This window comes from Aspergillus costaricaensis, assembly GCF_003184835.1.
Source record: "Aspergillus costaricaensis CBS 115574 unplaced genomic scaffold BO79scaffold_5, whole genome shotgun sequence".
In the NCBI taxonomy this organism is placed as follows: Eukaryota; Fungi; Ascomycota; class Eurotiomycetes; order Eurotiales; family Aspergillaceae; genus Aspergillus; species Aspergillus costaricensis.
The window spans coordinates 16,475-41,804 of record NW_020291805.1 but is presented as its reverse complement, the minus strand read 5'-3'; the positions used below and the strand labels follow the sequence as shown (position 1 = coordinate 41,804).

Genomic DNA, 25,330 nt, shown 5'->3' with positions numbered 1-25,330 from the left:
TGGGTATGAAAATAGTATACTATACATCTCACGTATCATTGTACAGCAAAAGAGCAGATGCTGTCCTATGTATGGCAAACAACCGAGCAAGCAAGTACCCATAGAGTAGATAGCAGGGCCCCGAACTCCCAGACATGCACTATCATCGGTAGAGCACAAGAGCGCAACAATCATGAATGCTCAGCCAGGTAGAACCGTCGGTCGCGGGAGATAGAAAGAAGAATGGGTATGCTCCTATAGACCGCTTATGTGCAAAGATGCTAATTATGTCGATGTCGAAGAAACGTCCTTGGCCTCAAGCCATAGGTTCCGTGAGCAAGGAGCTGGGCGGATGAAGGTGAAGCGATTGACACAAGTGTGTCCCTGTATATGAATATATAGCTCAAGGTCATGGCCCTCTGCTATACAGCCACGCCAAGAAAAAAACCGTTGCACTGGGTCAATAGAGCTCCCGAGATATCATGCTTGGCTAGATTAACAGCAGCAACATGTCCCGTCCCTCACGTCAGCCAGACGTAGAAAAAGAGCAAGAAGACGGCAAAGAAGAAAGCGAGCCACACTTTCCAGCTAACGCCGGTGCGCTCTGCCATCCGCAGCATACGGTTCATGTTTCCGCGGAGACGAACACGAGTATTCTCGAAGGTGTTATTGAGGTCCGATATGGTGGAGGTATCCCGGATCTCGTCGCCAATAGCAACCGTGAGCTAGCATTGGGGTATTAGAATGTGTACGTACAACCAGTCTTGATGAGTGGGAGAAGCGACTCACATCTTTCAGCATCTTGACCTTGGCGCTGATTCCCTCGACCTCTGCGTCATTCTGAGACTCTAGGTGGGATAGTACAGCATCGGAGTAATGACCCCTATGGACCGGAATTGTGAGCTTCTTGCGCGGGAAGGTCCAAATCCAGCTTCTCTCTTCATTGTTGTAAGAACGTACTTGGCGTTTGGGGTCGCAGAGCGAAACCCTCCCCTGGAGTTGCCATTCACGGAGCCATCCCCGGCCGGGGGCGTGTATCCTCCATACCCGTAACCACCTACGCTGCCCGGGGATTTACTGGCGGGTCGAGAACCGCCACCGTATGAATCGAAAAGGGACGAGGAGGCACGAGGATCGCGCTGGTGTAGGTTAGAGCGTGGGAATCTATATACAAGCTAGTAATCAGTATCGGCTGGGGTATCTGGGAAAGGACAGATGAATAACACCAACATACCGTGAAGCCATAACAGATCGTGAGATTATTAATTGTGAGAGTTAAGGTGGATAGGATATGATATTTTAGAGGAGGCGATCACAGCCAGTGGGGGCACATGTCGCAAGATGGAGGCCCTAAACAGCAGGGGAAAGATGGGTGAGCGAGCAGGCTCTCGAGGAGAGGAAGAAGTGAGGACAAATCGTGGCGGAGAGCTAATAGCTGGCCGTCCCCGGAGACCACGGGGTAGCTCACGTGACTCTCCAGGAAGTACAATCTAGCAAGTGCGAACTCTACATTAAGAAGAAGATTGATTGTACAATGTACATGAATTCTTTTTTTATTATCGAGATATTTGCTTATAGATCTCCTCTGCAGACCATGAGGTGGGTTTAGCATGGAGGTGATAGCTCAGTTGAACCCCATTGCGAGGCGATAGTTTCAGCCGAACCCTGGCCCAAACAAAAAGGGTCCAGGGTGTGCCTATCGGGGAAACATTGAAAGGGAAAAACGCATAGGCAATCATAATGATCCGTATCCATCCCAAAACCTGGAAAAGAAAAACATCATAATATGATTAAGAGATGAAAGTGTGACCGGCATAAAGGAACCGAAGAAACCCTCAAAGCAGACCCTGCGCCTATCCATCCCAATTCCCATTGCGCTCGCCGCCCCTAAGTGTGTGTTGGTATCGTCGTAGCTTGATCCAAAAATCTAGTCCTGCATCTTGTTGTCCTCGTCGTCATCACCAGCGCCAACGTAGTCGTCGTCCTCATCGTCATCCTCGTCCATGCCATCATCCTTCAGACTCTCGGCGGCGGCTTGGAAGTCAATGTTCTTGCCGCGTGTACGGCGGCCACCGGAGATGATGTTCTCCGAGGAGATGGGCTCCAGGTTGTCGTTGTCTTCATCGTCATCTGGCAGTGAAGATGCGCAGTTAGTATGGGGTTCGAGCTAGGAAGGACGAGATCCGTGTCCAATGAATGGAGGAGAGTAAAATCAGGGCATCATACCATCATCGACCTAAACGGCACAGAAAAGGAATCAGTCAGCTGGACATGTCTCATTGTTTGGAGATCTAGTCAGTGGGTAATAGAAAACTCACCATTTCTTCGGCCTCGCTCTCGTCACTCTCATCATCGTCCATGCGCATGTCTTGGGTGGGGTCTGTGGCCTTGCCCTTGCCCTTATCCCAGGCAGCAGCATCGGGAGCATTGGCGGCAGGGTCGAAGCCGGTGGTAGCTTGGTTGTTGTCACCCATGATGAATGAAGAAGAAGAGGAGTAGTGGTAGTACACGGGAGGGTGGTTCTGAAGATGGATTGGTAGGAGTGTGTTGGAAGTAAAGGCAAAGCCAATCGAGTAGGAAGGAAACACTCCGGAGGAAGAGAAAATTCGTAAGGAACAGGAAATTCAGAAACAGGGGATAGCAGGAAGCGTGGAGTTTAAGTAGGTAGCGGTGTCAAGGGCAGCGAGGATAACTCTTCTCTCTCTGTCTCTCTCTCACTCTTCAAGGCAAGATCAGTTCCTGTCGCAAGGGGAGATTCACCTCGGCGGGCATTGGGGCGATGATTGGTTGCCAGGGGTGGCGATCAGCTGCAGCTCCCGTGATGGGGCTTTGCCCTGTTGGGAGGGCTCATAACAAACAATGTTTAGAAGTTCTGGCCCTGCAATCAAGGGAGTTGCCATTACTTGCTTTCTATAATCAGGCATAGTCACTACAAATGGATATGAGCTTTGGTCTACTAGTGCTGCTGCAGATTGGCAGAGTGACAAACAACAGAAGCTTCGTTTGAGTGCAGTGCAGCGGCGGTTTCTCAGACAACGGATTTTGATCGCGGGGAAGATTTAGCAGCAGGGGGTAGCTGGAGTGGAAGTTTCTCAAAAGGATGGATATACAGCTACAAAAACGAGGAATAATATTATGTGGAATGTAATGGATTCTTTAAAGGAGTATGTATTCATGAGGAATATTGCTGGAGCGATTGATGGCTCTGCTGGAAAGGGGCTAGATTCGTTAGTTATAACTAACTAATTGTTGTGCCAGGTACCCTGTCAAAGAGTGACTCAAATCATGTGACAGTTCTGGACTGGCCAAGAATGCGTAGGAAAGAAAAGAACAAGAATGGAAGTATGGAAAATCCATCGAAATTCTCCGAAGGAGAAGAAGGAAGAAAGAAGAGGAGAAAATGATATGAATCAGCGTCATTATGACGGCCTCTATTCTGCCCAATTCCATGGGTGTCCAAAATCTTCCCCAAACAGGGTGAGAATTGAAGTACAGAGTAAGCTATGTTGTACAATTAGCACTTCTATTCTACTACTATCTGCACAATTTCTCAGGTTAGCAATTGAAGGAGGGGGGATTGGGCGGCAATTCATTTTGGGATTCATTCTTTGGGAAACAGTAGTATCATGAGATAATAATAATAAAACACTACTAACATGGTAAAGTAAGAAGAATAACTCAAAATAGTGAATTACACGCGAGTGAGTCATGGTTGTGAACCAAAGATCGTGTGAAATCACTAAAATTAAAATCAAATCAAAAATAATAAAAATGTCAAAGAAAATTCGGATTCTGCCTATTACGTCATCCGGATTACCCCGCCAACCGCCCACCAAAAAAAATCCCCTCAGAGAGTCATTCTAGATCTATCCATCTCCGATGCTGCAGGGAAGTAGATCGTAGCATCACAGAGAGAGAGAGAGAGAGAGAGAGAGAGAGGGAGGGGAGATAGTAACTACTAGTGTTAGATCGTAGCCAACCCCCCAGATCATGCCAGTGCCCTCTTCTCCCCTAAACCCTGAACGAGTGAATTCTCGAAGGGTCGAGTGAATGCTGGGCAGGACTGGGGCGCAGATGGAAGCCAGTCGAACCCGATGGATGCCCATCGAAACGGGCAATTGCTAGAAGCTTCGCTGGAGCAGCAGCTCACCGCCCGCCACTATATCAGCTTTCGCTCTCGCACAAATTCTCGTCCCCTCGATTTCTTTTTCTCTCCATCAATCTCTTCCTCTTTATACCCCAATCTTCCCATTCTTCTTTTGTGTTTTGTACACTACTCTCTTCTAACGAATTCCCTTCTCCCTCTTCTCTCTCCCTTAACGAACCTCCTCTTACACACATAAACACATACACACACACACACATTCATCATGGCCCCCGCTGTCGGTATCGATTTGGGAACCACCTACTCCTGTGTGGGTGTCTTCCGTGATGACCGCATTGAAATCATCGCCAACGACCAGGGTAACCGCACTACCCCCTCTTTCGTGGCTTTCACCGACACCGAGCGTCTCATCGGTGATGCCGCCAAGAACCAGGTCGCCATGAACCCCCACAACACCGTCTTCGATGCTAAGCGTCTGATCGGTCGTCGTTTTGGCGACGCTGAGGTCCAGTCCGACATGAAGCACTGGCCCTTCAAGGTTGTCGAGAAGGGTGGTAAGCCCATCGTCGAGGTTGAGTTCAAGGGCGAGGCCAAGCAGTTCACCCCCGAGGAGGTCTCCTCCATGATCCTCACCAAGATGCGTGAGACCGCTGAGGCTTACCTCGGTGGCACCGTCAACAACGCTGTCATCACTGTCCCCGCCTACTTCAACGACTCTCAGCGTCAGGCCACCAAGGATGCTGGTCTCATTGCCGGCCTGAACGTTCTCCGTATCATCAACGAGCCCACCGCCGCTGCCATTGCCTACGGTCTGGACAAGAAGGCCGAGGGTGAGCGCAACGTCCTCATCTTCGATCTTGGTGGTGGTACCTTCGATGTTTCCCTCCTGACCATTGAGGAGGGTATCTTCGAGGTCAAGGCCACCGCTGGTGACACTCACTTGGGTGGTGAGGACTTTGACAACCGCCTCGTCAACCACTTCGTCAACGAGTTCAAGCGCAAGCACAAGAAGGACCTCACCTCCAACGCTCGTGCTCTCCGTCGTCTCCGCACTGCTTGCGAGCGTGCCAAGCGTACCCTCTCTTCCGCTGCCCAGACCTCCATTGAGATCGACTCTCTCTTCGAGGGTATCGACTTCTACACCTCCATCACCCGTGCTCGTTTCGAGGAGCTCTGCCAGGACCTCTTCCGTTCCACCATGGAGCCCGTCGAGCGTGTCCTCCGTGACGCCAAGATCGACAAGTCCTCCGTCCACGAGATCGTCCTGGTCGGTGGTTCCACCCGTATCCCCAAGATCCAGCGTCTCGTCAGCGACTTCTTCAACAAGGACGCCAACAAGTCCATCAACCCCGATGAGGCCGTTGCCTACGGTGCTGCCGTCCAGGCTGCTATCCTGTCCGGTGACACTTCCTCCAAGTCCACCAACGAGATCCTCCTGCTCGACGTTGCCCCTCTCTCCCTGGGTATCGAGACCGCTGGTGGTGTCATGACTGCTCTCATCAAGCGTAACACCACCATCCCTACCAAGAAGTCCGAGACCTTCTCCACCTACTCCGACAACCAGCCCGGTGTCCTGATCCAGGTCTACGAGGGTGAGCGTGCCCGTACCAAGGACAACAACCTGCTCGGAAAGTTCGAGCTCACTGGCATTCCCCCCGCCCCCCGTGGTGTTCCCCAGATTGAGGTCACCTTCGACCTTGATGCCAACGGTATCATGAACGTCTCTGCCATCGAGAAGGGCACTGGAAAGACCAACAAGATCACCATCACCAACGACAAGGGCCGTCTCTCCAAGGAGGAGATCGAGCGCATGCTTGCTGAGGCCGAGAAGTTCAAGGCTGAGGATGAGGCTGAGGCTTCCCGTATCCAGGCCAAGAACGGTCTCGAGTCCTACGCTTACTCCCTCAAGAACACCATCAACGAGGGCAAGCTCACCATCAGCGATGAGGACAAGCAGAAGGTCACCTCCAAGGTTGACGAGGTCATCAGCTGGCTCGACAGCAACCAGACCGCCGAGAAGGACGAGTACGAGGCTCAGCAGAAGGAGCTTGAGGGGTATGTTCATCCTTTCCTTTCATCCTGAAAAAAAACAATTTGAATCATGACGCTAACTTTTTGACTTACAGTGTTGCCAACCCCATCATCTCCGCTGCCTACGGTGGTGCCGCTGGTGCCGCCCCCGGCGGTGCTGCCCCCGGTGCTACCCGCACTGCTGACGAGGTCGAGGAGCGCCCTGAGGAGCTCGACTAAATGCTTTAACCAGCTGCGGTCTCGATTCTTTTCTTGTTCTTTCTTCATTATACCTCCAGCCGTTTGCAGATAGGCGAGCGGTTTTAATGGATCTGCTTGTTTCTTTTTCCTAGTATCATGTTAACGAATTTATGGGAATCACTTTTTCTTTGTCTATGCATAGATTCGAGTTGCTAGTTGTTACTGCATGATGACTTGCTCTGCAGACTCTGGGAGGGAAAAAGTTTCCTTTCGACGAATACATTACTTTAATTCAATTCGTGCAATTGTAGATACAATCGACTCTTCATATTAAATCTGCCCACTTTAATGTTCACTTGAAATCGAACTTAGTTGTTGTATCCCGTCAGAAATATCTTGTCTAGACCACCTAGTCTGATTTCTACCAAAATACTAAACTAGTTAGTACTTTATAATTGATCTGGGAATATCTCAATCAATCATCGCATCATATGTATTCAGTAAAGATCGCTCAATCACACAAAGTGACTTATAACCATAGAACCCTCAACGCCCTACCCAACCCACTAATATATACAGTTTCCATATACACACATCCTCACCCCCATCCAACCCATAAATAAACATAAATCTCACACCTTCCCCACCAACAACATATCCATATCCTCATTATCAACCTCCAATTCACTCAATCCACTAGTCATAGTATCATTCCCCAGCAGAACCCCGTCCAACACAAATACACAAACAAAGCAATGTCGACAGAGACCGAGCGACCGGGTATAACGAGAGAAAGGCAATTACAACCCCTCAAAATCCCCCGCCCACCATCTCCTCACTCTCCCCGCGCCCACCGAAACCACATGTCCAATACCAATATCCTTAGCCTGATCCGGGAACTTTTCGCGCTGGTCGCGCTGAATGCGCAATAATGCCGCCGAGGTGCCGATGGTGAGGGCGAAGATGGGGTCGGCGATTCTATTTTTCATTTCGCATTATTCGTTAGTATTCGTGAGTTATATCTGTGATGCTCGATGATGTGCGCTGGGTGTATGTATGTATGTGATCGGTCGATTAAATCCAAGGAACAGGTAGAGAGGGATTATTGCCATGCGATGTCGGCTTCATATTAGGTAGGTGGGTAGGTAGGTAGGTGGATGGGTAGAGGTGCATGCATGCGGCAATGAGGGAATTAGGATATATGTGCTTAACAGGACAACGTACTTGGAGATTAGGTAGACTGGCATTTTGGGCGGCTTGGCTGTGCAGGCTTTGGCTGGTGGGGAATGTGTGCTGGATGAAAGATGAGTTGTAGACTTGAGATGAGTACTAGTTGGAAGCTGTAGCTGGTGTAACTCCGCGCCGGATGTCATGGGTCACGTGATATATAGGCTGGTTACGGTGTATCTCGATTCGGATTGGTGATAATGTCTGTTAAGTTGTAGATGGCAGTGTGCTGGTGCTACTAATGTAACTGCAAAGTTGGTGACTGGTCGATATGTAGCTACTCTAAACGTTTAGTCCCTATAATGGCATTGTCTTCAATACCGGCTGCAGCCAGAAGTATGCATACCGGTTGAGGATGCGCTACAATAGTTGAACACATCCAGTAAACTGACATCTACCACTGACAGAATTCATGATTAAGAGGAGTTGTATTTCGTATCCAAGAGCATACCATCTTGCACCCATCATCCGGAACAGTGCCGAAGGGAAAAAAAGAGTCTATCATAAATACACAAAGGCTTAACAGAATGAATGCTCTATAACAGCACCAAAACAAAGCCCCGAATCGAACATAAAAAGTAATAATGTCAAAAATAACCCCGGATATGGGTAGAAAATGAGAAAGACACTCGCTTTTCGGATCAGCTAATCATCAACATCTTTAAACAACCTGGCCGAAGGCGGGGATCAACGTCTGAGCCAGCCAGAAGCTGAAAACGAGCTTGGGTCCGGTCATCAGGAGCTTGGGCGTCAGACCCTTGAAGAAACTGGAGACACCCTCGTTCTTGACCATGTTGGACAGAATGCGGAAGCCGGACTCAGGGTTCTCGAAGTTGCGGTTCTGGATACGGGTCTTGATCACATCCAGAGGAGCCGACACAACCAGGGAGGCACTGGCACCGCAGATGGAGGCAACGAAGTTCTGGCTCCAGGAAGCAGTGTTGTAGTCCTTCAGGGAGTAGATGTACTCCTTGGCGAAAGCGGAACCACCGAAGAGCTATTTCCAGGCATTAGTATCGAACACTCATACATGAAAAAGAAGGCAACAATCGGGACCATAGGAACATACAGCGAAAGATCCGGGAGCGTTACGGGCGGCAGTCCAGCCAGCACCACGGTACAGACCCATACCCTCATCGGAGATGATCTTGAACAGACCACGGCCACGGAAAGCCTCGGGGTTAGTCTGACGCTTGATCTTCAGGACGTCCAGGGGCAGAAGGACGATCTCTCCGATACCGATCAAACTGTTCCCATATGATTAGCCAGAGCGTTATCATCGATGACCGAAACACAAAACGAACCTTCCAGCAGTGGCGTGCATGATGGCCTTGCCGGTACCCTTGCCGAAAGCATTGTCGAAGTCGGAACCCCAGTGCTGAGCGAGGTAGTCGCGAGCGAAAGGCTGACCACCGTACTTGTAGATACGCTGGAGAACCTTGTAACCGGCGGCGTAACCCAGACCGGGGAAGAGGGAGGTGAACTTGCCGCCGAAAGAGGCGTTGGCGTACTCCTTGAAGACAACCTGGTTCAGACCGGCGGTAGAGGTAATCTAAGCCAGAGCACAGTTAGCCCAATGCATTTCTATGGCCTTGTATGTATATGGGACAGGAAGTGTCGTACCCGAGTCTGGTTGCTCATCAATCGCTTGGAGATGGTATCAACCTGGTCGATGAGTCAGTTTTTGATTTCTCAGGCGAGAAGAGCGCAATCGATGCGCAAATATTCGAGAGGGTAGTGTCTAATCGTACAGGGTGGAAGACCATCAACTCCGCAATTCCGGCAGTTCCTGAAACGGAGAGTTAGTCCTCGAGCGCAACCCCCACGCCCTGGGCACAAGATGGGTGTGACACATACCGGAACCCAGAAGACGAGCAGTCGCGGATTCTCTCTTGACATCCTTAGCGGCAGAGCCAGCACCGGCTTGGGCCATAGCGGGAGACATCTTGATTATGGGAATTGGGCTGAGTTGGGCGTAGTCGGGGTAGAGATTGGAGAGTATAAAATTTTCCGGGCCTGAGGCTGCTTTTCCGTCGGGGAGATGAAAAGGCGATTCAGAAGGAAAGAGGAAGGACGGAAAGATTTATATATAGGACAGGAATGCCAACAAAGACAGGACAAGAGACCACAGCCGGGGCTAGGCAATGCAGCAAAGAAAAGGATGATGGGTAAGGCGGATGCACGAGAGAGGGAGGGGAGGAAAAAGAGCAAGAGGAAGAAGAGGAAGAGACCGAGAAAGATGGACTGACTGACTGTTTCTGCGCCGACTCGGAACCGCTCCAAGCGTCGCGGCCGGTGCTTCAACGCCACTAGCCCCCTTTGGGCCTGGCACTACCGGCCCTGGATCGGAGCGGCCCTGATTATCTCAGCAGCCGGTGATAAACTAACTGGTTTTAGATAATCTAGTTAGTTATCTAAACTACTAATCCATACATTAGTTAGCTAGTTCTAGTTATTCCATGGTCCGGAAAGTATGTAGTACGTAGTAGCTTGTTCAATCATGACTATTTTGTTACACCTGAATCTACGGTCACACAAGACAAGCTTCCATCAATAGCAACGATTGTTTCTCATTTAAACTACCATCTGAAGAAGAATACTCATTTCGCCAAGAGAGTTCACGAAGATTAATGAAGAGCCCCCAAGATAACGCCCGCGTACAGCACAGCATAGAAACATCACAGCGTGGTCGAGCTCGCCATCCACCCCTGTCCTACAGCAACCAACCCCTACATCCAGGAAGTCAATCTGCAACTTCCCCAAAAGAAGGAAATGGCAACTGAAGGAAGTGACTTGAACGATGACGGCAGCGAATTCACTTCAAGAGACAGGGAAATCAGACCAAAAGGGAAAGATGAGATCGACCAGCGCCTAGCAGTCACCGAACGTATTCTCGCCGGAGTACCTAATAAAGAGAGATCCGGGTTAGCACTATGCACACAGAACAGAGATACTAGGGTATCGGAGGGGTCGGCCTACGTGATATACAAGAAGCCATCTTCATCCTTGTGCTCTTCATAGATGCTGCTCATCAGAGCAGCCGTAGGTGGTAAAACCTCATCGACAAAGATAAAGATCGCCTTCTCAGGAGACAGCTTGATCCGCTTACGGATCACGTAGACGAACTGTCCAACTGTAAGGTCGGCAGGGACAAGGTACTTCTTCTTGTCGATGGTGGCGATGTCCGATTTTTCGACCTTTTCGCAGATTACCTGTAGGATAGAAGCTGGGTTAGCGACTCGAACAAGCGGTGAGCTAGGGACCCGGTTTCTCCCCCAAAAAGATCATGAAACCAAAATCACAGTAGGAGGTAAAATAGAAGATAGACGTACGGGAATGCGATCGGCATATTTCTGGCGGATACGCTCGGCCTCTGCCTTGCGCTTCTCGAAGGGGTGCTCGTCCTTAAACTTGGAACGCATATTGATAAGTTGATGAAGGCGGCTAATAGGTCTGGTCCGACGGGTCCCTTAAGGGGGAGATAGTGAAGAAGTAGACGAAGAGGAGCGAAAGGGTGACAGAAGCTGGATGAAAGTTAAGAGATAACAGAGCAAGGGTGAGATGGCCGATGGAATGGATAGATGGATGGGATGGGATGGAGAGATAGATGGATGATGACAAAAGGTGAGCAGGCTGGCAGTTGTAGAGAGAGTTGAAGGCGACAGCCCCGCGTCATTTGGTGAGGGAACGGCTTCCACGGCTGATAAGGCCGCCAGGCAAGCGTGGATCACGGGGTGGAGGCGGTGAGCGGCCCCACACGTGAGTCAGGTCGGGTCATGTGCTGGCTCGATTCATAGCACATTCGATCATCTTTCGGATATCTAAGCCAGTCCGTCAGGGCAGTTCCTGTCGTCATCCTGGCACGTGGATGTTGTGCACTCATCCAAATGACCAATGCGGATGATACCGTTTGGTTGTCATCGAGCTGGGCCGCCTTCGCATTACTGCATCGGTAGTGAAGTGGTAGCTCGGCGGGCGATGCCTCCAGCCTCCACTTAGGATCAGCGCCTAGATTATGGGGTTTCCCATGCTAGAATGGTTACTGTCTACCGCTTGGTGCAGCACCCACATTTCCTGCACTCTATCTAGTTACTGCTGTTGAGTGACTCAAGATCGCTCACTATCTGCATAGTAGTTAAATCTACTCCGCTAGTGACTGACACATTCTTCACTCATGGAGCAACCCCGCTTGATGTTGTGCTGCTGCCTTGGGGGGTGTTCGGACCCAGGGGTTGGCTTCGGCATTGGCATTGGCAGCCCTGCAAACCATGCAAAGTGCTTATCTCAGCCGGGCCGGGTCCCATGTTCAGACAAACCCAACAATCATTGCAAACTGCACAAACAGATTTCATATCCTCACGACATTCGGGAATATCGAGGCCGCAGGTGGTCCCATACTGTGCCTCGGAGCCGATGATCTGAACAAATCCTCCATTACCAAATCCCTACCCACTACTGGCTCTAGACCATAGGTGGAGCTCGGAGGGAACAACAACCGGTCGATTCTCGACAGGCACAATACCTGGCACCACCTGATCTTTGGCAGATCAGCCAATTCCATCTACTCTGCAACAATGGCTGTTCCCCGGCCATATATGCCTCTTCGGAGGTCGCTCTGTCAATTCTCATCTCGATCCTGTCGCACACCTCGCAAATTCTCAGCGCCCTTTCGCAGATACTCTTCGGAACAGAAACCCCCTTCCGAACCCAAGCCATTCACTGTCTGGAGACCATACCTACGGCTGGCCATTGGTGTGCCCTTCATCGGTGCTTTGGTGTATTCCATGGTAGACTTTACCCACCATGCACTTTGCGCGAATGTCTTAATCTGACTATATTTAATACAGATGACGGAAGAAGTAACCGAACTCGACTCGCCCTCCCTCGTGGAACTCGATGAAACTCTCAAGAAGCAAGCCACGATCAGCGAACAATCTCCCATGCGCCTGCGCATGGAGAAGCTGATCAAGGACCACCAACAGAAAATAATTGAAGAGTTGAGCCGTATAGATGGAAAGCAATTCAAGACTGATACCTGGACGCGCCCCAACGGCGGAGGTGGAATATCCTGTGTCCTTCAAGACGGAAATGTCTTTGAGAAAGCCGGAGTCAACGTATCCATCGTCTACGGCGAACTTCCCCGGCCAGCAATTGAGAAGATGCGGGCAGACCACAAGTCCTTTGTTGGCGCCGACGTGGACTCCTTGAGCTTCTTCGCTGCCGGTCTGTCCCTCGTTCTCCACCCCCACAACCCAATGGCCCCAACCGTCCACCTGAACTACCGGTACTTTGAGACATCCGACCCCAAGGACCCCCTCAATGGCGACAAGAACTGGTGGTTCGGCGGTGGCACAGATCTGACCCCCACCTACCTATTCCCCGAAGACGCCAAACACTTCCACCAGACCATCAAAGACGCCTGTGATCGCCACGACGCCACATACTACCCGAAGTTCAAAGCCTGGTGCGACAAGTACTTCTATATCCCCCACCGCCGCGAATGCCGCGGTGTAGGAGGTATCTTCTTCGATGACCTGGACGCCAGCTTCCTCCAGTCCTCGTCGACCTCCTCACAGAACCCCCAGGAGACCCTTTTCTCCTTCGTCTCGGACGGTCTCGCTTCTTTCCTCCCCTCTTATGTCCCCATTATCGAACGCCGGAAGGACATGCCTTTTACACCTGAGCAAAAGGAGTGGCAACAGCTTCGACGCGGTCGCTACGTCGAGTTCAATCTCGTCTATGATCGCGGTACTAGCTTCGGTCTCCGCACCCCTAATGCCCGCATTGAGAGTATTCTGATGAGTTTGCCCCGCACCGCAAGCTGGGCTTACATGGACCCCGTGTCCGGAACTCGGACGGAGGATTCCGTGGATGGTGATGAGGCACTTCTGGGCGAGGGCAAGGAGCGCGAGAAGGAGATCATGGATGTTCTGAAACATCCTAGACAGTGGGTGTAATGCTGCTTGGATTAGATGGATCATGGATCATCGGCAAGGATATGGTTTCTTTTCCTGAAAATTATGTATTATCTGCATGTATATTATTTTATGAGCTGCATCTATGGGCTACGTCATGTCAAAAGCAGCACTGTCTCTAGAAATCAGAAAAAAGAAAGACTTTCAAAATATACACTTGTCTAACACATGCAGCAATGCCATAAATGTGCGTATGATATGTTTATAATGCCGATCAAGCTCCAACGGAAAACCCAGGGGTAGTAGTAGTAGTCGTAGTAGTTGAGCCGCAACGAGCTGGTATAGCGCGGCGAGCAACGGAAACATATGTATGTAGAAAGAAAAAGGTATAGCAACAACAAACACAGTCTTGGTAACGATAGAAAATGCGCAGGGGAGAAAAAAGGGGGAAAGGGTAGAATTAGAAAGACATGTACGAAGAAGAGATAGGACGTAAACCATATCGCCAACATACAAACCGGAGCTTTATCGACCAGCGACCACGCTTCTTTGCCTGGCTAGCCAGCCCTTCTGAGCATCGGCCAGGGATCCATTCCGATACCGGGCCAGGCCAATGTTGTTGTTCTGTAATCGATTCTGGAGTTCGTACCAGGAGGAGCTCATCAAAGTCAGCTCCCGCGCTTGAGCATCGATTATCTTCTGGAGTTCGAGCTGTTTGGAGAATTTGAATATTAGTGGCTTGCAATAGCTAGTCCGTGTCAAATGACAACTTACCTCGCGCTCTTTGCTGATTCCATCATCCGTATCCTCTTCAAGTTGCTTTATCCGCTCTTGGAGGAACTTGATGTGTTCGTTCTGTTGATGGATATACTGCAAGATGATTCGTATTAGTCTTTTGTAGGCCGTAAAGTGTAAATGGGATAGGATGTATCAATGGGTCAAGGTGGCAGCCAAGCCTCAGCGCCTGAACCGCTTGGCGATTAATCGACCCAGGCGCGATAGGCCGGGTGCCTTCGCTGCTAATATCTGGGTCGAATCGCCAAATGGCCGATCCGCAAGAAGATCGAGACGTTTCCTGTCGCCACTGAGGCTACCGAGGCGAATAGCCCTTGCTTGGTTCGGGGTAACACAGGTTGAGAGCCGATGGGGTTTCTTGTAACTAACCTCTGCACGTTTCGCCAGCCTCTCCAGATTCTTTTCAATCTGCGCGGCGACTTGTCTAATGAGCTCTACAGCCGACTTTTGAGCAGCTTCGGGATCATCGCCATTTTCCTGTGCAGTGAGTTCGGCCAGCAGCTTCTTCATTTCCTCTGCAGCTTCATGATCTTCCGCACGGAACTCCGCTTGCTTCTTCTCGAGCAAGTTTCGTAGATCGTCACGTTCGGCACATGTGACCTGGACCAGAGCCTGGGTTGAATCAAGCTCGGCCTGCAAATTGTACAGTCTGCGCATAGCATCATCTTCTCCTTCACGAGCCTTAGTCAAATCCGATGCGCTGCTCGCTTTGATCTCGGCAATCAGATCCATGTTCTCTTTGTTGGAGAGTTCAACTGCATTCGTGTAAGCAAAGTTCACACACACGGATTTCGCCGAACAGTAGCTACTCACTTTCCGCTAGCGCATCGTTCAGCGATCTCTTGGATACATCGAGAGCTTCTTGGGCCTCGGCCAATCTCTTGAGGGCAGATGTATACTGGTCGTACAACTTCCAGTAATCATCACTGATGCATCGTTAGCGGTTATACTAGCTAGGCTGCTTCTAGTAGGAAATACCTCTGCGAAGAATTTGCGCGGGCCTGTTGCAGCGTTTCATTGAAGGCTTCGGAAAAGTCCAAGCCCACCTGTATTACCTTGTTAGCGGCTTCAAATAAGATGATAGTAGCCATAATATGTAAACATACGGATGGCCCTTTTAGAGATTCCACTTCTTTCTTCAACTCTTCATTCTCAGATTTCCTGTAGCGAGTTAGCCTAGATCTCCGTGGCTGTAGCACAGGGTCTTCTAACAGCTGTGATTCCTTCACACCGATCGCCTCAAAGTCTTTCTGCAGAGTGCCCTCGAGCTTGGGAGTTTCAGTACCCGGCGTCAGGGATGGGCTTCCAGGAGAACCTTCCAGTTCACGGATTCGCTCACGGAGCTCGCTTATCAAAGCATCGTCACGTTCGCGCTGCTCATCGGCGTTACTGAGTCGCTCTGTGAGAGCATGGTTGTTGAACTCGAGCTGCTTCTTCAGGTTTTGGATTTCACTGCACTCCTGCTCAATGCGAGGCAAAACTCTGCGGTATTCTTCAAGCTCCACCTCACGCTCGGAGTTCCATTTCTGCTGCGAATCCGCCTCCTTCAGCTGTTGCTGGAAGTCTTTGATCTGGTTCCTGAGCGACTGGTTCTCCTTCTCGAAGTCCTGGCTAGCCTGCAGCTTCTGGCGGTACTTTTCGGCCGCATTCGCCTTACGAGCGAGTTGATCTCGCTCAGTCTTCAGCTCATCATAGTCATCCTGAAGCTTCTGGAATCGTTGGTTCTTGACGCGTAACGACTCCACCGTCATGCGTAAACTGTCGATCTCATCCTGCGCTGTAGCCAGCCTTGCTTCCTGGGTTGCGATAATGTCTTCCTGTTGGCGGGATTTAGACTCGAGAGCCTTTGCGCTGAGTCCAAGATCACCCTTCCCAGACCTCAAGTTGACTAGTCGGTCTTCGGTCGATGCAAGTCGGCTTTGTAAGGTATCGTTGTTCTCCTGGAGGCGCGCCAGGCGATCGTGCATATCATCGATCTGTTTCTGCATGTCCTTTTTCTCACGCGCCATCCGGTTATTCTCCGCCAACACCTTTCCTACCCGCTCTTCAAACTGCAGTTCCGGGTCGACGGGCAGATCCCGCTCCTCCTTGACATCGTCCTCGCCATCGATAGCCTCATGCTGACCATTCTGAGCTTCTTCGAAGATGTTTTTCAGGGTCTCTTGCGTCGGGGTACTTAGGCTCTGAAGGGTCTCGACGTAGGTCTGCGCGTTGGGGGAGCGGATGGCGGCGATCAGAAGGAGCTTCAGGAGTTTGTTGGCCTCCTTAACGGAGTTCTTTTCGGCGACCAATTCGAGGTTGGGATTGGGGTCAAGACCCGTGGGCATGCCATCGGGTTGTTGGCGGATGTAGTTGACGAGCAACTTGTGGATATGTTTCAGGTTCTGCCATTTGGATAGCCAGTGGTCGGACGGGGCGCGCTGGGGGATCTCGTCGAGGAAATACTGCGGATCGATGTCCTGCAAGATCTCCCAAATGATGGTGCCATCCGATAACTCCTCGGTCGTCCGGATAGTCTTACCCAAGGCGAAACTGTTGACCCATTCCAGCAGGGCCTGGGTGACGGTATGCTCCGCAGCCATGGTCGGGCGATGTTGACTGCAATCGGGGGCAATCAACTGAGCGGGGAACGCGGCGGTTGTTGCAAATTCCAGGAACGGCTGGGTGGAATTGCCGGCAATTGTATTCGGATCGCGGCCAGGAGGGGCTAATTGCGACCCCTCAGCACGGTTGAGTTTAAACCTGGACGGCGGAGGAAGAGGACTGTGCCTCGATGAGATCCTTTTTTGAGCGCCTCCGGGGCGTTGGAGGCGGGATCCACGCTACGCGCATCGACGAGCTATAAATACCGAAGTCCCGCTTGGGGGGAAAGGAATGATTTAGGGTCACCCACAGCGCTGCTTCCTTATTTTCTACTTTCCCCATGTGAAACAACATCCACTGAGGATGGAAATGGTTTGAAAGATTGGAAAAGTGACAAGTGATCCCTATCATGTATTCATATCTTGATTGCTTTTGTGTTGTTTGTTGAGTTATGGGAAACAGTCGCCGGCTTTAAAAGTTATGACATAAAATGGTCCATTAGACAAGAACAAGACACAAACTTTCTTTCCAGAAACAGAAGAAGACAAATGATACATAAGAATCCTGAATTACAATCTAAGCTAGTTTTTCCCATCCATTATCGACCATCAAGGGTCGAGCCCCGAAACCAGCGGGAACCCCATCCATCATACAGTAGTAATTTGGAATAGAGAAAAGGGAGCTTTCTTCCCCCGGACTATCCAATATCGCTCTCACTGAATAGTGACAGTCATGTCTTTCTCGACAGTTGGATTGTATGCCGCGAATTCAGTTGACAGCTGTTGGACCGAGTCGGCCTTGGTGTCGGCTGCGAAGCCCCTGTGTGTATGTATGTCAGACCAAGCAAGCACCTCAGGGCTTTCAAGAGAGAATTACTTGAGCAAAGCTATAGAGAGCAATATGTTAGCACTGCCACTACCCAGAACGCAAGGATGACTAGGGATAAATGCTTACTGTAATTATGGGTGATCTTGCCACCCTACCAGAAACGGCCAGTTAGTAACATATAGATGTGCCAACGCTGTCAAAGCACCCGGTCACATACAGCGTCCTTAACTGATTGCTTTGCCTGATCAACCACCGAGTCAGGGGTCCCTGAAGGGAACGTGACCAGAATCGATTCGGCCAGGGCCAAGGGGAGCAACCCCAAGACGGTAACAGTAGCAGACAACTTCATGGTGAAGAAATCGACACAAGGCAATATTTCCTAAAAAACCGATGATAGTATTACAAAGGCCCAGATTCAAGTACCAATGGTTGTAATATAGAGATAGAGGCGATGAGGAAGGAGTTGTACCTAGTCAAGTTGGGAGAGTAAGGTGTGACTGCGTCATACTACCCACTCACATCGATTCACGAGAGCGCTGGAATGCATTGCCCGAATAGGGTTAGTCGGTAACGGATAAGGAACCAGAGTCTCAAACTAGTGCGCTGACTCAGCCAGTCACGCCGCGGCGCTGACGCTTTCTATTCTTCGGACCTCGTGAGCGCAACTTCCGCAATTCTGCCTGCCTCTCCTGCTCCCTGTTCGCTTCCCTTTGCCTCGCTTCTTCCCGGCCGATTTTGGCTGCTTTTGCTATTTCCTGGTCATTCTGGTCGAGCTTTGATTTTCCTATTCAGCTGGTTTTCTTTTCCCTTGGTCCCCTCTGCACGTCCGTTCCCCATCGAGGTGTGTAACTGCTGGGGGTATTTCCCAACTTCACTCCGAGACCTTCCCCCTCCCCTCCATCTCTCATCCACTCCCCTTCGCCCCGGTTTGGTTCCTCTACTAGTTATTGTCTACTGGAAGGGTCAATCAGTACGGGTGATTGTATGAGATAGATTGCTTAACACTGGGTTGACGGGGTGTTGTAGCGCGGGTTCTTTGTTGACTTTCGGGTTCTGGTGGAGGATTTGCGCTTGCGGCCTCCTGTTGTTGTCTCAAGTCTGACCAAGATAGCTAGCAAGCATTCTACAAGTTCCGACAGCTCTTTCCATCTCTTGCACTCAGGAGATACGTTTATTTGGAGAGAAACAAAGCACGCGGATTTAGGAATCTTTATATACGGTGGTAAAAGGGACAAAGCCGGGGAAAAAAATCAGAGGAGAAAAGAAGAGAGAAAACAAAGCAATAAGAAGGACAAGTTCCTAACAAGAAAGGAGAAAAGGGAAGAAAGTCAAGAAAAAAAAAAGCAAGAAAAAAACAAGAAGATAACAAAGTCCAAGGAAGAGAAAAGGAACTGGAAAATACAGTGAAAAAAACAAATAATTAATATAAAGAGGAGGATTCAGAGGAGAAAGAACAAACACAAGGAACATAAATATTCTTTCCGAGTGTTACGCCCTTCTTTAGCGCTTGTCCATTGTTCATTTCTTGCTTCTTTGTCGATACCCTTTTCTTATTCTCACTTGCCCCCTGTTCCCCCCTTCATCAGCCTCATCAGCCTTTGTATCTGCCCACCATGTCATCCGGGTTGGCCTCCGACGAAGTTGCCGAGGACTACAAGAATTCCTTGGAAGATCTAACCAACAATGACAGGTTTCAGATCAGCAATCTGACTGTCATAGCCAAGGAGAACACTGAACATGCGATGGCCATCTCCCGCGTGTTGGAGAACCACATTCGAACAGTAGGTGACACGCTCTCAGAATACCACCGGTTGGGCCCTCGTCGAACCTGACGAGGGCGCTCAACCCGTCTGTAGTCTCTCTTTGGGATGGACGAATTCTAATCTGCTCTGTAGACTCCGCCGGCTCAGAAGTTGCCCGCCTTGTATGTAGTCGATTCGATTGTCAAGAACGTAGGCACGCCCTACACTCTGTTCCTGGGTCGCAATCTGTATCAGACCTTCATGAACGCCTACACACTGGTCGATTCGCAGACGCGCAAGAAGTTGGATGAGATGCTCAAAACCTGGAAGGAGCCGGTGCCCGGTTCCCTCGACACCAGGCCCGTTTTCCCTCCAGAAATCACTCGCAGTATTGAGAGTGCTCTGATCAAAGCAAGGACTGCAGCGCTTCAGCAGCAGCAGGCTCGAACTCAACAAGACATCCTCGCTCGCGGTCGAGTTGGCACTCCTCCAGCGTGGAACAGCACTCCGACACCACCGCAAGGCATGGGCCGCCATCCACCTGCTGCAAATCAGGCTTTACCCATGCATTACCAGCGCAATGGCTCTGGTCACGGATATCCACCATCGGTAAGTATCATCTCACCATTTAGTGCAGTGGCGGAAGGTCTCATTTGATTAGCAGGGTGAATCGTACTCTTCACGGGGAACCCCGACTCCCCAAGCCCAGCCACGTACAACAGAGGTTGATCTCGCGGCTCTCAACCGAGATATTGAGGCTCTTATTGCCACCGCCAGAAGCGATTTTGCCAACAATCCACTAGACCCCTCGATACAGCAACGACTGAAGGCTCTTTTGGATCTTCAGGGTATCTTGCAACGGCAAGAACTCACCCAGGAGCAATTGAGACTCGTCCGCGACCAGGTTTCAGCTCTCGCTCCGAAGCCTGCAATTCCGGCTCCTCAAGTTATTGCTCCAACTGTTCCGGCTGTTTCAACGCCCCCCATGGCTACTCCCCCAGCCCAAACACTTTCGCAACCTTTACAACAGCTCCTCAATCCTGGCACGCTTGCCGGGCTCCTCAAAGCTACTGCTACACGTCAGCAGCCGACTCCGCCGCCTCAAATCCACAATATCCTACCACAGATGCCCACTAATACCACCGCGCCGCAACCATCCGTCAGCGCCGCACCAGAAAATCCTCTCATTGCAGCCCTAAGAGCGCAGGGCTTACTTCCACCGGCTTCGGCACCTCCGGCCGCTTTCACTGCTGCTCCGCCACCAAATGTCGCGCCTGCTTTCCCACTAATCGTACCGGGTCAGGTGCGAGTCACGCCTCCCGTCGCAACGCCGCAGGCACAACAAGGTACATCGAATGCGCAAATAAGCGTTCAAATGAGTACAGCGTCCATCAAGCTGTGAGTTTCCTGTGTCATGCTACATTGGTTTTCCTATCACTGACTTAATGAACCCCCAGCCCTCGACCAATGCTGCTCTCCAGCCTCTACGAGACCCGGTCAAACCGGTGTGGAACATGCGGTCAACGTTTCTTTACAACGGAAGAAGGGAAGGAGAAGAAAGCTCGCCATTTGGATTGGCACTTCCGAACCAACCAGCGCATGTCTGAGGCAGCTAGGCGGGCCCAAAACCGCAGCTGGTACGTTGATGAACGGGTAAGTCACGCACCATTTCCGAACCAGTTATCCTGCAGTACTAACTATCTCCAGGATTGGATCAAATCCCGTGAGGCGGGAGATGAACAAGACCTTGCGGAGACGGAGGCCTCGGCTGAGGGTGTTGCTGGTGCTGACGGCGCTGCGACGAAGAAGGGCCCTCCTAAGCAGTGGATCCACGCCCCGAATGACGCGACATTGCGAAACACCCCTTGCCCTATCTGCCAAGAGAAGTTTGAGTCGACATGGTCAGAGGATGTACAGGACTGGATCTGGCAGGACGCAGTCAAGGTGGGAAGTCGCGTGTACCACGCCAGCTGCTATGCCGAAGTGACCAAGGACGGACCTACGTCAGCCAACCGGGGGACGCCGTCAGGACGAACTGGGACTCCCGAGTCTGTTCTGGGCAAACGCAAGGCCGAGGTGAGTGATCCATCAATGAGAGTTATCTAGAAATCTTTGTGACTAACACGTATTATACTAGGGAACCGATTCTCCTGGATCCAATGTACGGATCAAAACAGAGCCCGTGTGATCGGGGTGTACACTCCCTTCTCCCCCTTCTCTTCTTCTCCTACTCTTTGTTGATGATTCTCTGCTTTTGAGCGAAGATGCATCGTTCATTCAGCTTCACGGCTGTATTTTGCATGGGAAGGTTGAATGAATTCCCTTCCCCTGGGCGTTCCGGGGCAAGTGACGATGGTGATGGATCACAGGACACATACAGCACTCCCGGGCTCGCTGCCTTGTATATAGTATCCCATTGTAGAACCAGATGAATCAAATATCAGGTCATTTATATACATCCTGGATGTCTTTTATGTGATTAATAACGTAGAACCACTATATATAGATACTAACCCCCCAGTCTTCATAGTCTCGGCGAATGACGTCGGCAAATGAAGCTGCCCCGCTCGGCGCAACTCCGCCCAGCGCAGCTAGAATTACTTTTATTCCTCACTTCCCCTCGACATCTGTCGAGCATTCTTCAGAACCCAAGACATCCGTGCGACTGTCCAGAACTCCTTAGCCTTGTTGATCCCTGTTCAGCATCCAAGAAAATCTCCAGTCCTCCATCTTCACAATGGCTCCCCACAATATCCGGTGGGGTATCATGGGTAGGGACCAATTTCCCCGCATCCAGACAAACAAACAAAAAGATCCCTGGCTAACGAACATGGATGGTATTGCGCCTCTACAGCTACGGGATGGATCGCCGATGGTAAGCCTCTCCTCCGAAATCTCACAGTCAGTAAATTTTCCTAACACCAACACTATAGTCTTCACCCGCGATCTCCTAAGAGACCCCAGCATCCGCAACGTCACCGACGTCTCTCACACCGTCGTGGCCGTAGCATCCTCCTCCAACGCCGCACGAGCAGAGAAATTCATCTCAGACACCGGCATCCCGTCCCCCTGTGCCGCCTATGGCTCCTATGAAGATCTCGTAGCCGACGCCAACGTCGACGTCGTCTACGTCGCAACCCCACACTCCCACCACTTTCAGAATGTCATGCTGGCTCTTAACGCCGGAAAGCATGTACTCTGCGAAAAGGCCTTCACCGTCAACGCGGCCCAGGCAAAGATCCTCTGCGAGACCGCCCAGAAGAAGAATCTCTTCCTCATGGAAGCTGTCTGGACTCGCTACTTCCCTCTCAGTATCCAGATCAGGGACTTGATCAAGCAGGGTGCTATTGGTGAGGTCTTGCGGGTGATTTCTGATAACAGTTTCGGTGACCCGGTCGAGGAGAGATGGGGTACGGAACACCGTATGGTTAATAAGGATTTGGCGGGTGGTTGTTTGTTGGATTGTATGTGGTGTCTACCTACCATTTCCCTCCTCCCCTGGATGATGACAACGACAATTGATAACTGACCATATATCGAACGCACAGTGGGAATTTATTCCCTGACCTGGGTCTTCCAGACCCTCTACCACACCCTCCCTCGGGAGCAACGTAAACCCCCCTCTGCCATCTCCGCCCACATGACCCTCTACCACCTAACCGGCGCCGATGAGGCCACTACCATCCTTTTGAGCTTCCCGACCAGCACCCCCTCCAACCTTCCTCACCCGGGCCAGTCGCAGGCTGTGGCAATGACACATCTCCGCGTCTCTACTGATCCCGACGAGGCAAACACCGCCCGTCCGGCCATCCGGATCCAGGGTACGAAGGGTGAGATCCAGGTAGATGGGCCGGCGTTCCGGCCTGAGCGGTACCGTATCATCCCCGCCAAGGGGAACGGTGAGGTGAAGGAGGTTGAGTGCCCGTTCCCTGGCGATGGCAAGGGAATGTTCTGGGAGGCGGATGAGGTGGCGCGCTGCTTGAGGGATGGGAAGTTGGAGAGCGAGACTTTGCCATGGGAGGAGAGTATTGTGATCATGGAGGTGATGGATGAGGTTAGACGGCAGGGTGGGTTGACTTATCCGGAGAAGATCGAGTCAACTGTCTATCCTACGCAGCTGTAGATTTAGTAGTCATGTAATTCGGATAATATGATCTGGAATTTCAAGTTTTGTTCATATGTGACGGTCAAGAGTATATATCGTTGGCCTGTATACGCCAGTCCAAAAGATCAATAGCTACGCGATCATGGCGGTTTACTTGTCGGAGGTTATTCGCATTCCGAAAATTACTACTATACAAAACAGAGATATCCCGCCGGAAGGCATGAGTCTATATAAGGACATGAGAAAGACAATTTCCATTCCCGGACAATGCAGGTCTTTTTTTCTGCCTTTCTTCGCCGGCCCGTGAGGGCAATACAAAAAGCCTCTACCTCCGGGCAAAGACATAAGCACCGGAACGATGGGTATCACTAAGGTACATCACTCCGGCCTCAGAGGTGGACGTCCTCTGCCATTTAAAGGCATCTAGTTCTGGCGGAAAACACCGAGCAGGCTCTTCCAGACCTGGCCAGGCTCCTGGCTGGCGTCAATGCCGCGCCAGATACCGGTCTTCTTGTAGTAATCGACAACGGGAGCGGTCTGGGCGTGGTAGGTGCCGAGACGCTTCTTGAGGGTATCGGCGTTGTCGTCGGAACGCTGGATGAGGGGCTCGCCAGTAACGTCATCCTTCATCTCCTCCTTGGGGGGGTTGAAGATCTTGTGGTAGGAGCGGCCGGAAGCCGGGTGGACGAGACGTCCGGTGATACGGGCCACCAGAAGGGCATCGTCAATCTGAAGCTCAACGGCGTGCTGGAGCTTCTGCTGGCGAGCGTTAAGCATGTCGTCCAGACGCTCAGCCTGGGCAACGGTACGAGGGAAACCATCCAGGATGAATCTAAAAAGAGGCGCGCGCCGTCAGCCAACTAAGCAGAATCGCATAGAGTTTTAGGTTACCAACCCGTTCTTGCACTCGGAGTTGTTATCAAGCTCGCTCTGGATCATGTTGACCATGATCTCATCGCTGACCAGACCACCCTGATCCATGATCTTCTTAGCCTCCTTGCCCAATGCGGTCTTCTTGGCGACCTGGGAGCGCAGCATGTCACCGGTGGCCTGCACAAGTGGAAATTGACATTAGCATCGGGCTCAAAAGCATTTTTATAACATCCCAGTGATTAACTTACCAAGTGGCAGACACAGTACTTCTCCTTCAGTCGGGGAGCCTGGGTACCCTTGCCTAGTTTGGAGAATCGGTCAGAATTCCGCAGGACGGAAAAGCAGGGAACGAGAGGATGCAAAAAGAGTCCAAGGATTGTCAATGGAGAACATACCGGCACCAGGAGGTCCCATCAGGATGATGCGCATCTGCTCAGCAACCGACTTGGGCTTGACCTGGTTGCTGAGGCGGCCCTCCAACTCCTCAACACGAGCCTCCAGCTTTCCGATAGTGTCCTTCAGGCCGTTGACGACCTCGTCCGTGATGGGAGCCATTGTGATGTGAAAAGTGGAGAGGAAAAGGAGAACGCTTCAAAAAAGTGTCCGGAAAGGGAACAGGAGGGGAAGGAGGAGGGAAGAGAGGAGAGAGAAGTGGCAGGAATGAGGAAGAGATATCAACCAGACCGGGGAAAGGGAAGGGAACGGAGAAAGTGCATGTTGGGGGAGAAAAGAGGCCGACCGGAGGGAGTGGAGTCTCCCACCCGAGGTTCCTGCGCCCTGGGAAATTCGCCTCGACCGGCACCCTAGTCTTTGGGATTCTGATCGGAGGTGGTTGGTAGATCCTCAATTGCCTTCAGAGGCGTCCATTGACCCGGATGCAATCTCTCATCTCCAACATGACGTCCTTTCTTCGAGCCAATCTCCACTGGTTTGAGCCTTGAAGAGTCCAACTCGGGACTAGTCCCGG

At 51.1% G+C, this 25,330-nt stretch overlaps 12 protein-coding genes across 12 annotated transcripts; 4 read left to right on the top strand and 8 right to left on the bottom strand.

Annotated features, from left to right (window-relative positions):
* Positions 1-337: 337 nt before the first annotated feature.
* On the bottom strand, positions 338-1,347 carry BO79DRAFT_62181 (SNARE domain- containing protein). The gene is made up of 4 exons (XM_025689503.1): positions 1,214-1,347; positions 940-1,143; positions 769-862; positions 338-704 (listed from the first exon to the last, which is right to left on the bottom strand). Exons 1-4 carry the CDS (start codon positions 1,222-1,224, stop codon positions 501-503), a joined length of 513 nt encoding a protein of 170 aa, XP_025542968.1. The 5' UTR covers positions 1,225-1,347; the 3' UTR covers positions 338-500.
* Positions 1,348-1,524: 177 nt separating this feature from the next.
* Positions 1,525-2,703, bottom strand: BO79DRAFT_207300 (histone H2A.Z-specific chaperone CHZ1). The gene is made up of 3 exons (XM_025682148.1): positions 2,298-2,703; positions 2,206-2,215; positions 1,525-2,109 (listed from the first exon to the last, which is right to left on the bottom strand). Exons 1-3 carry the CDS (start codon positions 2,451-2,453, stop codon positions 1,907-1,909), a joined length of 369 nt encoding a protein of 122 aa, XP_025542967.1. The 5' UTR covers positions 2,454-2,703; the 3' UTR covers positions 1,525-1,906.
* Positions 2,704-4,220: 1,517 nt separating this feature from the next.
* Positions 4,221-6,591, top strand: hsp70 (molecular chaperone Hsp70). The gene is made up of 2 exons (XM_025682147.1): positions 4,221-6,139; positions 6,211-6,591. Exons 1-2 carry the CDS (start codon positions 4,350-4,352, stop codon positions 6,332-6,334), a joined length of 1,914 nt encoding a protein of 637 aa, XP_025542966.1. The 5' UTR covers positions 4,221-4,349; the 3' UTR covers positions 6,335-6,591.
* Positions 6,592-6,776: 185 nt separating this feature from the next.
* On the bottom strand, positions 6,777-7,604 carry BO79DRAFT_207298 (uncharacterized protein). Its single transcript, XM_025682146.1, has 2 exons — positions 7,520-7,604; positions 6,777-7,273 (listed from the first exon to the last, which is right to left on the bottom strand). The coding sequence occupies exons 1-2, from the start codon at positions 7,540-7,542 to the stop codon at positions 7,096-7,098; spliced, it is 201 nt and encodes a 66-aa protein (XP_025542965.1). The 5' UTR covers positions 7,543-7,604; the 3' UTR covers positions 6,777-7,095.
* A 343-nt stretch (positions 7,605-7,947) lies between these two features.
* Positions 7,948-9,717, bottom strand: BO79DRAFT_285117 (putative mitochondrial GTP/GDP transporter Ggc1). The gene is made up of 6 exons (XM_025688321.1): positions 9,380-9,717; positions 9,274-9,311; positions 9,146-9,187; positions 8,827-9,074; positions 8,592-8,769; positions 7,948-8,519 (listed from the first exon to the last, which is right to left on the bottom strand). The coding sequence occupies exons 1-6, from the start codon at positions 9,465-9,467 to the stop codon at positions 8,184-8,186; spliced, it is 930 nt and encodes a 309-aa protein (XP_025542964.1). The 5' UTR covers positions 9,468-9,717; the 3' UTR covers positions 7,948-8,183.
* Positions 9,718-10,069: 352 nt separating this feature from the next.
* Positions 10,070-11,189, bottom strand: BO79DRAFT_166921 (autophagy-related protein 8). Its single transcript, XM_025679347.1, has 3 exons — positions 10,855-11,189; positions 10,502-10,734; positions 10,070-10,427 (listed from the first exon to the last, which is right to left on the bottom strand). The coding sequence occupies exons 1-3, from the start codon at positions 10,942-10,944 to the stop codon at positions 10,394-10,396; spliced, it is 357 nt and encodes a 118-aa protein (XP_025542963.1). The 5' UTR covers positions 10,945-11,189; the 3' UTR covers positions 10,070-10,393.
* A 710-nt stretch (positions 11,190-11,899) lies between these two features.
* hem13 (coproporphyrinogen oxidase) lies at positions 11,900-13,659 on the top strand. The gene is made up of 2 exons (XM_025680609.1): positions 11,900-12,309; positions 12,370-13,659. The coding sequence occupies exons 1-2, from the start codon at positions 12,097-12,099 to the stop codon at positions 13,477-13,479; spliced, it is 1,323 nt and encodes a 440-aa protein (XP_025542962.1). The 5' UTR covers positions 11,900-12,096; the 3' UTR covers positions 13,480-13,659.
* On the bottom strand, positions 13,656-17,021 carry BO79DRAFT_62102 (putative microtubule binding protein HOOK3). The gene is made up of 7 exons (XM_025689502.1): positions 15,445-17,021; positions 15,339-15,393; positions 15,211-15,278; positions 15,046-15,158; positions 14,602-14,987; positions 14,212-14,307; positions 13,656-14,148 (listed from the first exon to the last, which is right to left on the bottom strand). Exons 1-7 carry the CDS (start codon positions 16,812-16,814, stop codon positions 13,963-13,965), a joined length of 2,274 nt encoding a protein of 757 aa, XP_025542961.1. The 5' UTR covers positions 16,815-17,021; the 3' UTR covers positions 13,656-13,962.
* Positions 17,022-17,276: 255 nt separating this feature from the next.
* Positions 17,277-18,116, bottom strand: BO79DRAFT_207294 (uncharacterized protein). The gene is made up of 4 exons (XM_025682145.1): positions 17,861-18,116; positions 17,770-17,794; positions 17,692-17,701; positions 17,277-17,634 (listed from the first exon to the last, which is right to left on the bottom strand). The coding sequence occupies exons 1-4, from the start codon at positions 17,990-17,992 to the stop codon at positions 17,529-17,531; spliced, it is 273 nt and encodes a 90-aa protein (XP_025542960.1). The 5' UTR covers positions 17,993-18,116; the 3' UTR covers positions 17,277-17,528.
* A 981-nt stretch (positions 18,117-19,097) lies between these two features.
* Positions 19,098-21,799, top strand: BO79DRAFT_285113 (putative mRNA cleavage factor complex component Pcf11). Its single transcript, XM_025688320.1, has 6 exons — positions 19,098-19,424; positions 19,539-19,994; positions 20,047-20,783; positions 20,843-21,038; positions 21,093-21,461; positions 21,523-21,799. The coding sequence occupies exons 1-6, from the start codon at positions 19,257-19,259 to the stop codon at positions 21,571-21,573; spliced, it is 1,977 nt and encodes a 658-aa protein (XP_025542959.1). The 5' UTR covers positions 19,098-19,256; the 3' UTR covers positions 21,574-21,799.
* Positions 21,800-22,018: 219 nt separating this feature from the next.
* BO79DRAFT_188660 (Gfo/Idh/MocA family protein) lies at positions 22,019-23,530 on the top strand. Its single transcript, XM_025680608.1, has 4 exons — positions 22,019-22,156; positions 22,240-22,260; positions 22,319-22,849; positions 22,934-23,530. The coding sequence occupies exons 1-4, from the start codon at positions 22,123-22,125 to the stop codon at positions 23,506-23,508; spliced, it is 1,161 nt and encodes a 386-aa protein (XP_025542958.1). The 5' UTR covers positions 22,019-22,122; the 3' UTR covers positions 23,509-23,530.
* A 118-nt stretch (positions 23,531-23,648) lies between these two features.
* On the bottom strand, positions 23,649-25,061 carry adk1 (adenylate kinase ADK1). The gene is made up of 4 exons (XM_025685260.1): positions 24,759-25,061; positions 24,612-24,664; positions 24,386-24,540; positions 23,649-24,322 (listed from the first exon to the last, which is right to left on the bottom strand). The coding sequence occupies exons 1-4, from the start codon at positions 24,916-24,918 to the stop codon at positions 23,914-23,916; spliced, it is 777 nt and encodes a 258-aa protein (XP_025542957.1). The 5' UTR covers positions 24,919-25,061; the 3' UTR covers positions 23,649-23,913.
* Positions 25,062-25,330: the final 269 nt, after the last annotated feature.

Coding starts and splice junctions, on each gene's coding strand:
- BO79DRAFT_188660 (XM_025680608.1), top strand. CDS start 22,123: ATGGCTCCCCACAATATCCGGTGGGGTATCATGG. Junction 22,261..22,318: donor TACGGGATGGATCGCCGATG/GTAAGCCTCTCC, acceptor CCAACACTATAG/TCTTCACCCGCGATCTCCTA. Junction 22,850..22,933: donor GGGTGGTTGTTTGTTGGATT/GTATGTGGTGTC, acceptor TCGAACGCACAG/TGGGAATTTATTCCCTGACC.
- adk1 (XM_025685260.1), bottom strand. CDS start 24,918: ATGGCTCCCATCACGGACGAGGTCGTCAACGGCCTGAAGGACACTATC. Junction 24,665..24,758: donor GATGGGACCTCCTGGTGCCG/GTATGTTCTCCA, acceptor TCTCCAAACTAG/GCAAGGGTACCCAGGCTCCC. Junction 24,541..24,611: donor AGTACTGTGTCTGCCACTTG/GTAAGTTAATCA, acceptor CCACTTGTGCAG/GCCACCGGTGACATGCTGCG.
- BO79DRAFT_62181 (XM_025689503.1), bottom strand. Junction 863..939: donor TCTGCGACCCCAAACGCCAA/GTACGTTCTTAC, acceptor TCCGGTCCATAG/GGGTCATTACTCCGATGCTG. Junction 705..768: donor AGGTCAAGATGCTGAAAGAT/GTGAGTCGCTTC, acceptor CCCCAATGCTAG/CTCACGGTTGCTATTGGCGA.
- hem13 (XM_025680609.1), top strand. CDS start 12,097: ATGGCTGTTCCCCGGCCATATATGCCTCTTCGGAGGTCGCTCTGTCAA. Junction 12,310..12,369: donor GTGCTTTGGTGTATTCCATG/GTAGACTTTACC, acceptor TATTTAATACAG/ATGACGGAAGAAGTAACCGA.
- BO79DRAFT_166921 (XM_025679347.1), bottom strand. CDS start 10,944: ATGCGTTCCAAGTTTAAGGACGAGCACCCCTTCGAGAAGCGCAAGGCA. Junction 10,735..10,854: donor AATATGCCGATCGCATTCCC/GTACGTCTATCT, acceptor TCTATCCTACAG/GTAATCTGCGAAAAGGTCGA. Junction 10,428..10,501: donor GATGGCTTCTTGTATATCAC/GTAGGCCGACCC, acceptor TCTCTTTATTAG/GTACTCCGGCGAGAATACGT.
- BO79DRAFT_207294 (XM_025682145.1), bottom strand. CDS start 17,992: ATGAAGTTGTCTGCTACTGTTACCGTCTTGGGGTTGCTCCCCTTGGCC. Junction 17,795..17,860: donor AGCAATCAGTTAAGGACGCT/GTATGTGACCGG, acceptor CGTTTCTGGTAG/GGTGGCAAGATCACCCATAA.
- hsp70 (XM_025682147.1), top strand. CDS start 4,350: ATGGCCCCCGCTGTCGGTATCGATTTGGGAACCACCTACTCCTGTGTG. Junction 6,140..6,210: donor CAGCAGAAGGAGCTTGAGGG/GTATGTTCATCC, acceptor TTTGACTTACAG/TGTTGCCAACCCCATCATCT.
- BO79DRAFT_207300 (XM_025682148.1), bottom strand. CDS start 2,453: ATGGGTGACAACAACCAAGCTACCACCGGCTTCGACCCTGCCGCCAAT.
- BO79DRAFT_285113 (XM_025688320.1), top strand. CDS start 19,257: ATGTCATCCGGGTTGGCCTCCGACGAAGTTGCCGAGGACTACAAGAAT. Junction 19,425..19,538: donor TGGAGAACCACATTCGAACA/GTAGGTGACACG, acceptor TCTGCTCTGTAG/ACTCCGCCGGCTCAGAAGTT. Junction 21,039..21,092: donor GCTGGTACGTTGATGAACGG/GTAAGTCACGCA, acceptor AACTATCTCCAG/GATTGGATCAAATCCCGTGA.
- BO79DRAFT_62102 (XM_025689502.1), bottom strand. CDS start 16,814: ATGGCTGCGGAGCATACCGTCACCCAGGCCCTGCTGGAATGGGTCAAC. Junction 15,279..15,338: donor AATCTCTAAAAGGGCCATCC/GTATGTTTACAT, acceptor AAGGTAATACAG/GTGGGCTTGGACTTTTCCGA. Junction 14,988..15,045: donor GAACGATGCGCTAGCGGAAA/GTGAGTAGCTAC, acceptor ACACGAATGCAG/TTGAACTCTCCAACAAAGAG.
- BO79DRAFT_285117 (XM_025688321.1), bottom strand. CDS start 9,467: ATGTCTCCCGCTATGGCCCAAGCCGGTGCTGGCTCTGCCGCTAAGGAT. Junction 8,770..8,826: donor ATGCACGCCACTGCTGGAAG/GTTCGTTTTGTG, acceptor ATATGGGAACAG/TTTGATCGGTATCGGAGAGA. Junction 8,520..8,591: donor ACGCTCCCGGATCTTTCGCT/GTATGTTCCTAT, acceptor GCCTGGAAATAG/CTCTTCGGTGGTTCCGCTTT.
- BO79DRAFT_207298 (XM_025682146.1), bottom strand. CDS start 7,542: ATGCCAGTCTACCTAATCTCCAA. Junction 7,274..7,519: donor CCAGTCTACCTAATCTCCAA/GTACGTTGTCCT, acceptor AATGAAAAATAG/AATCGCCGACCCCATCTTCG.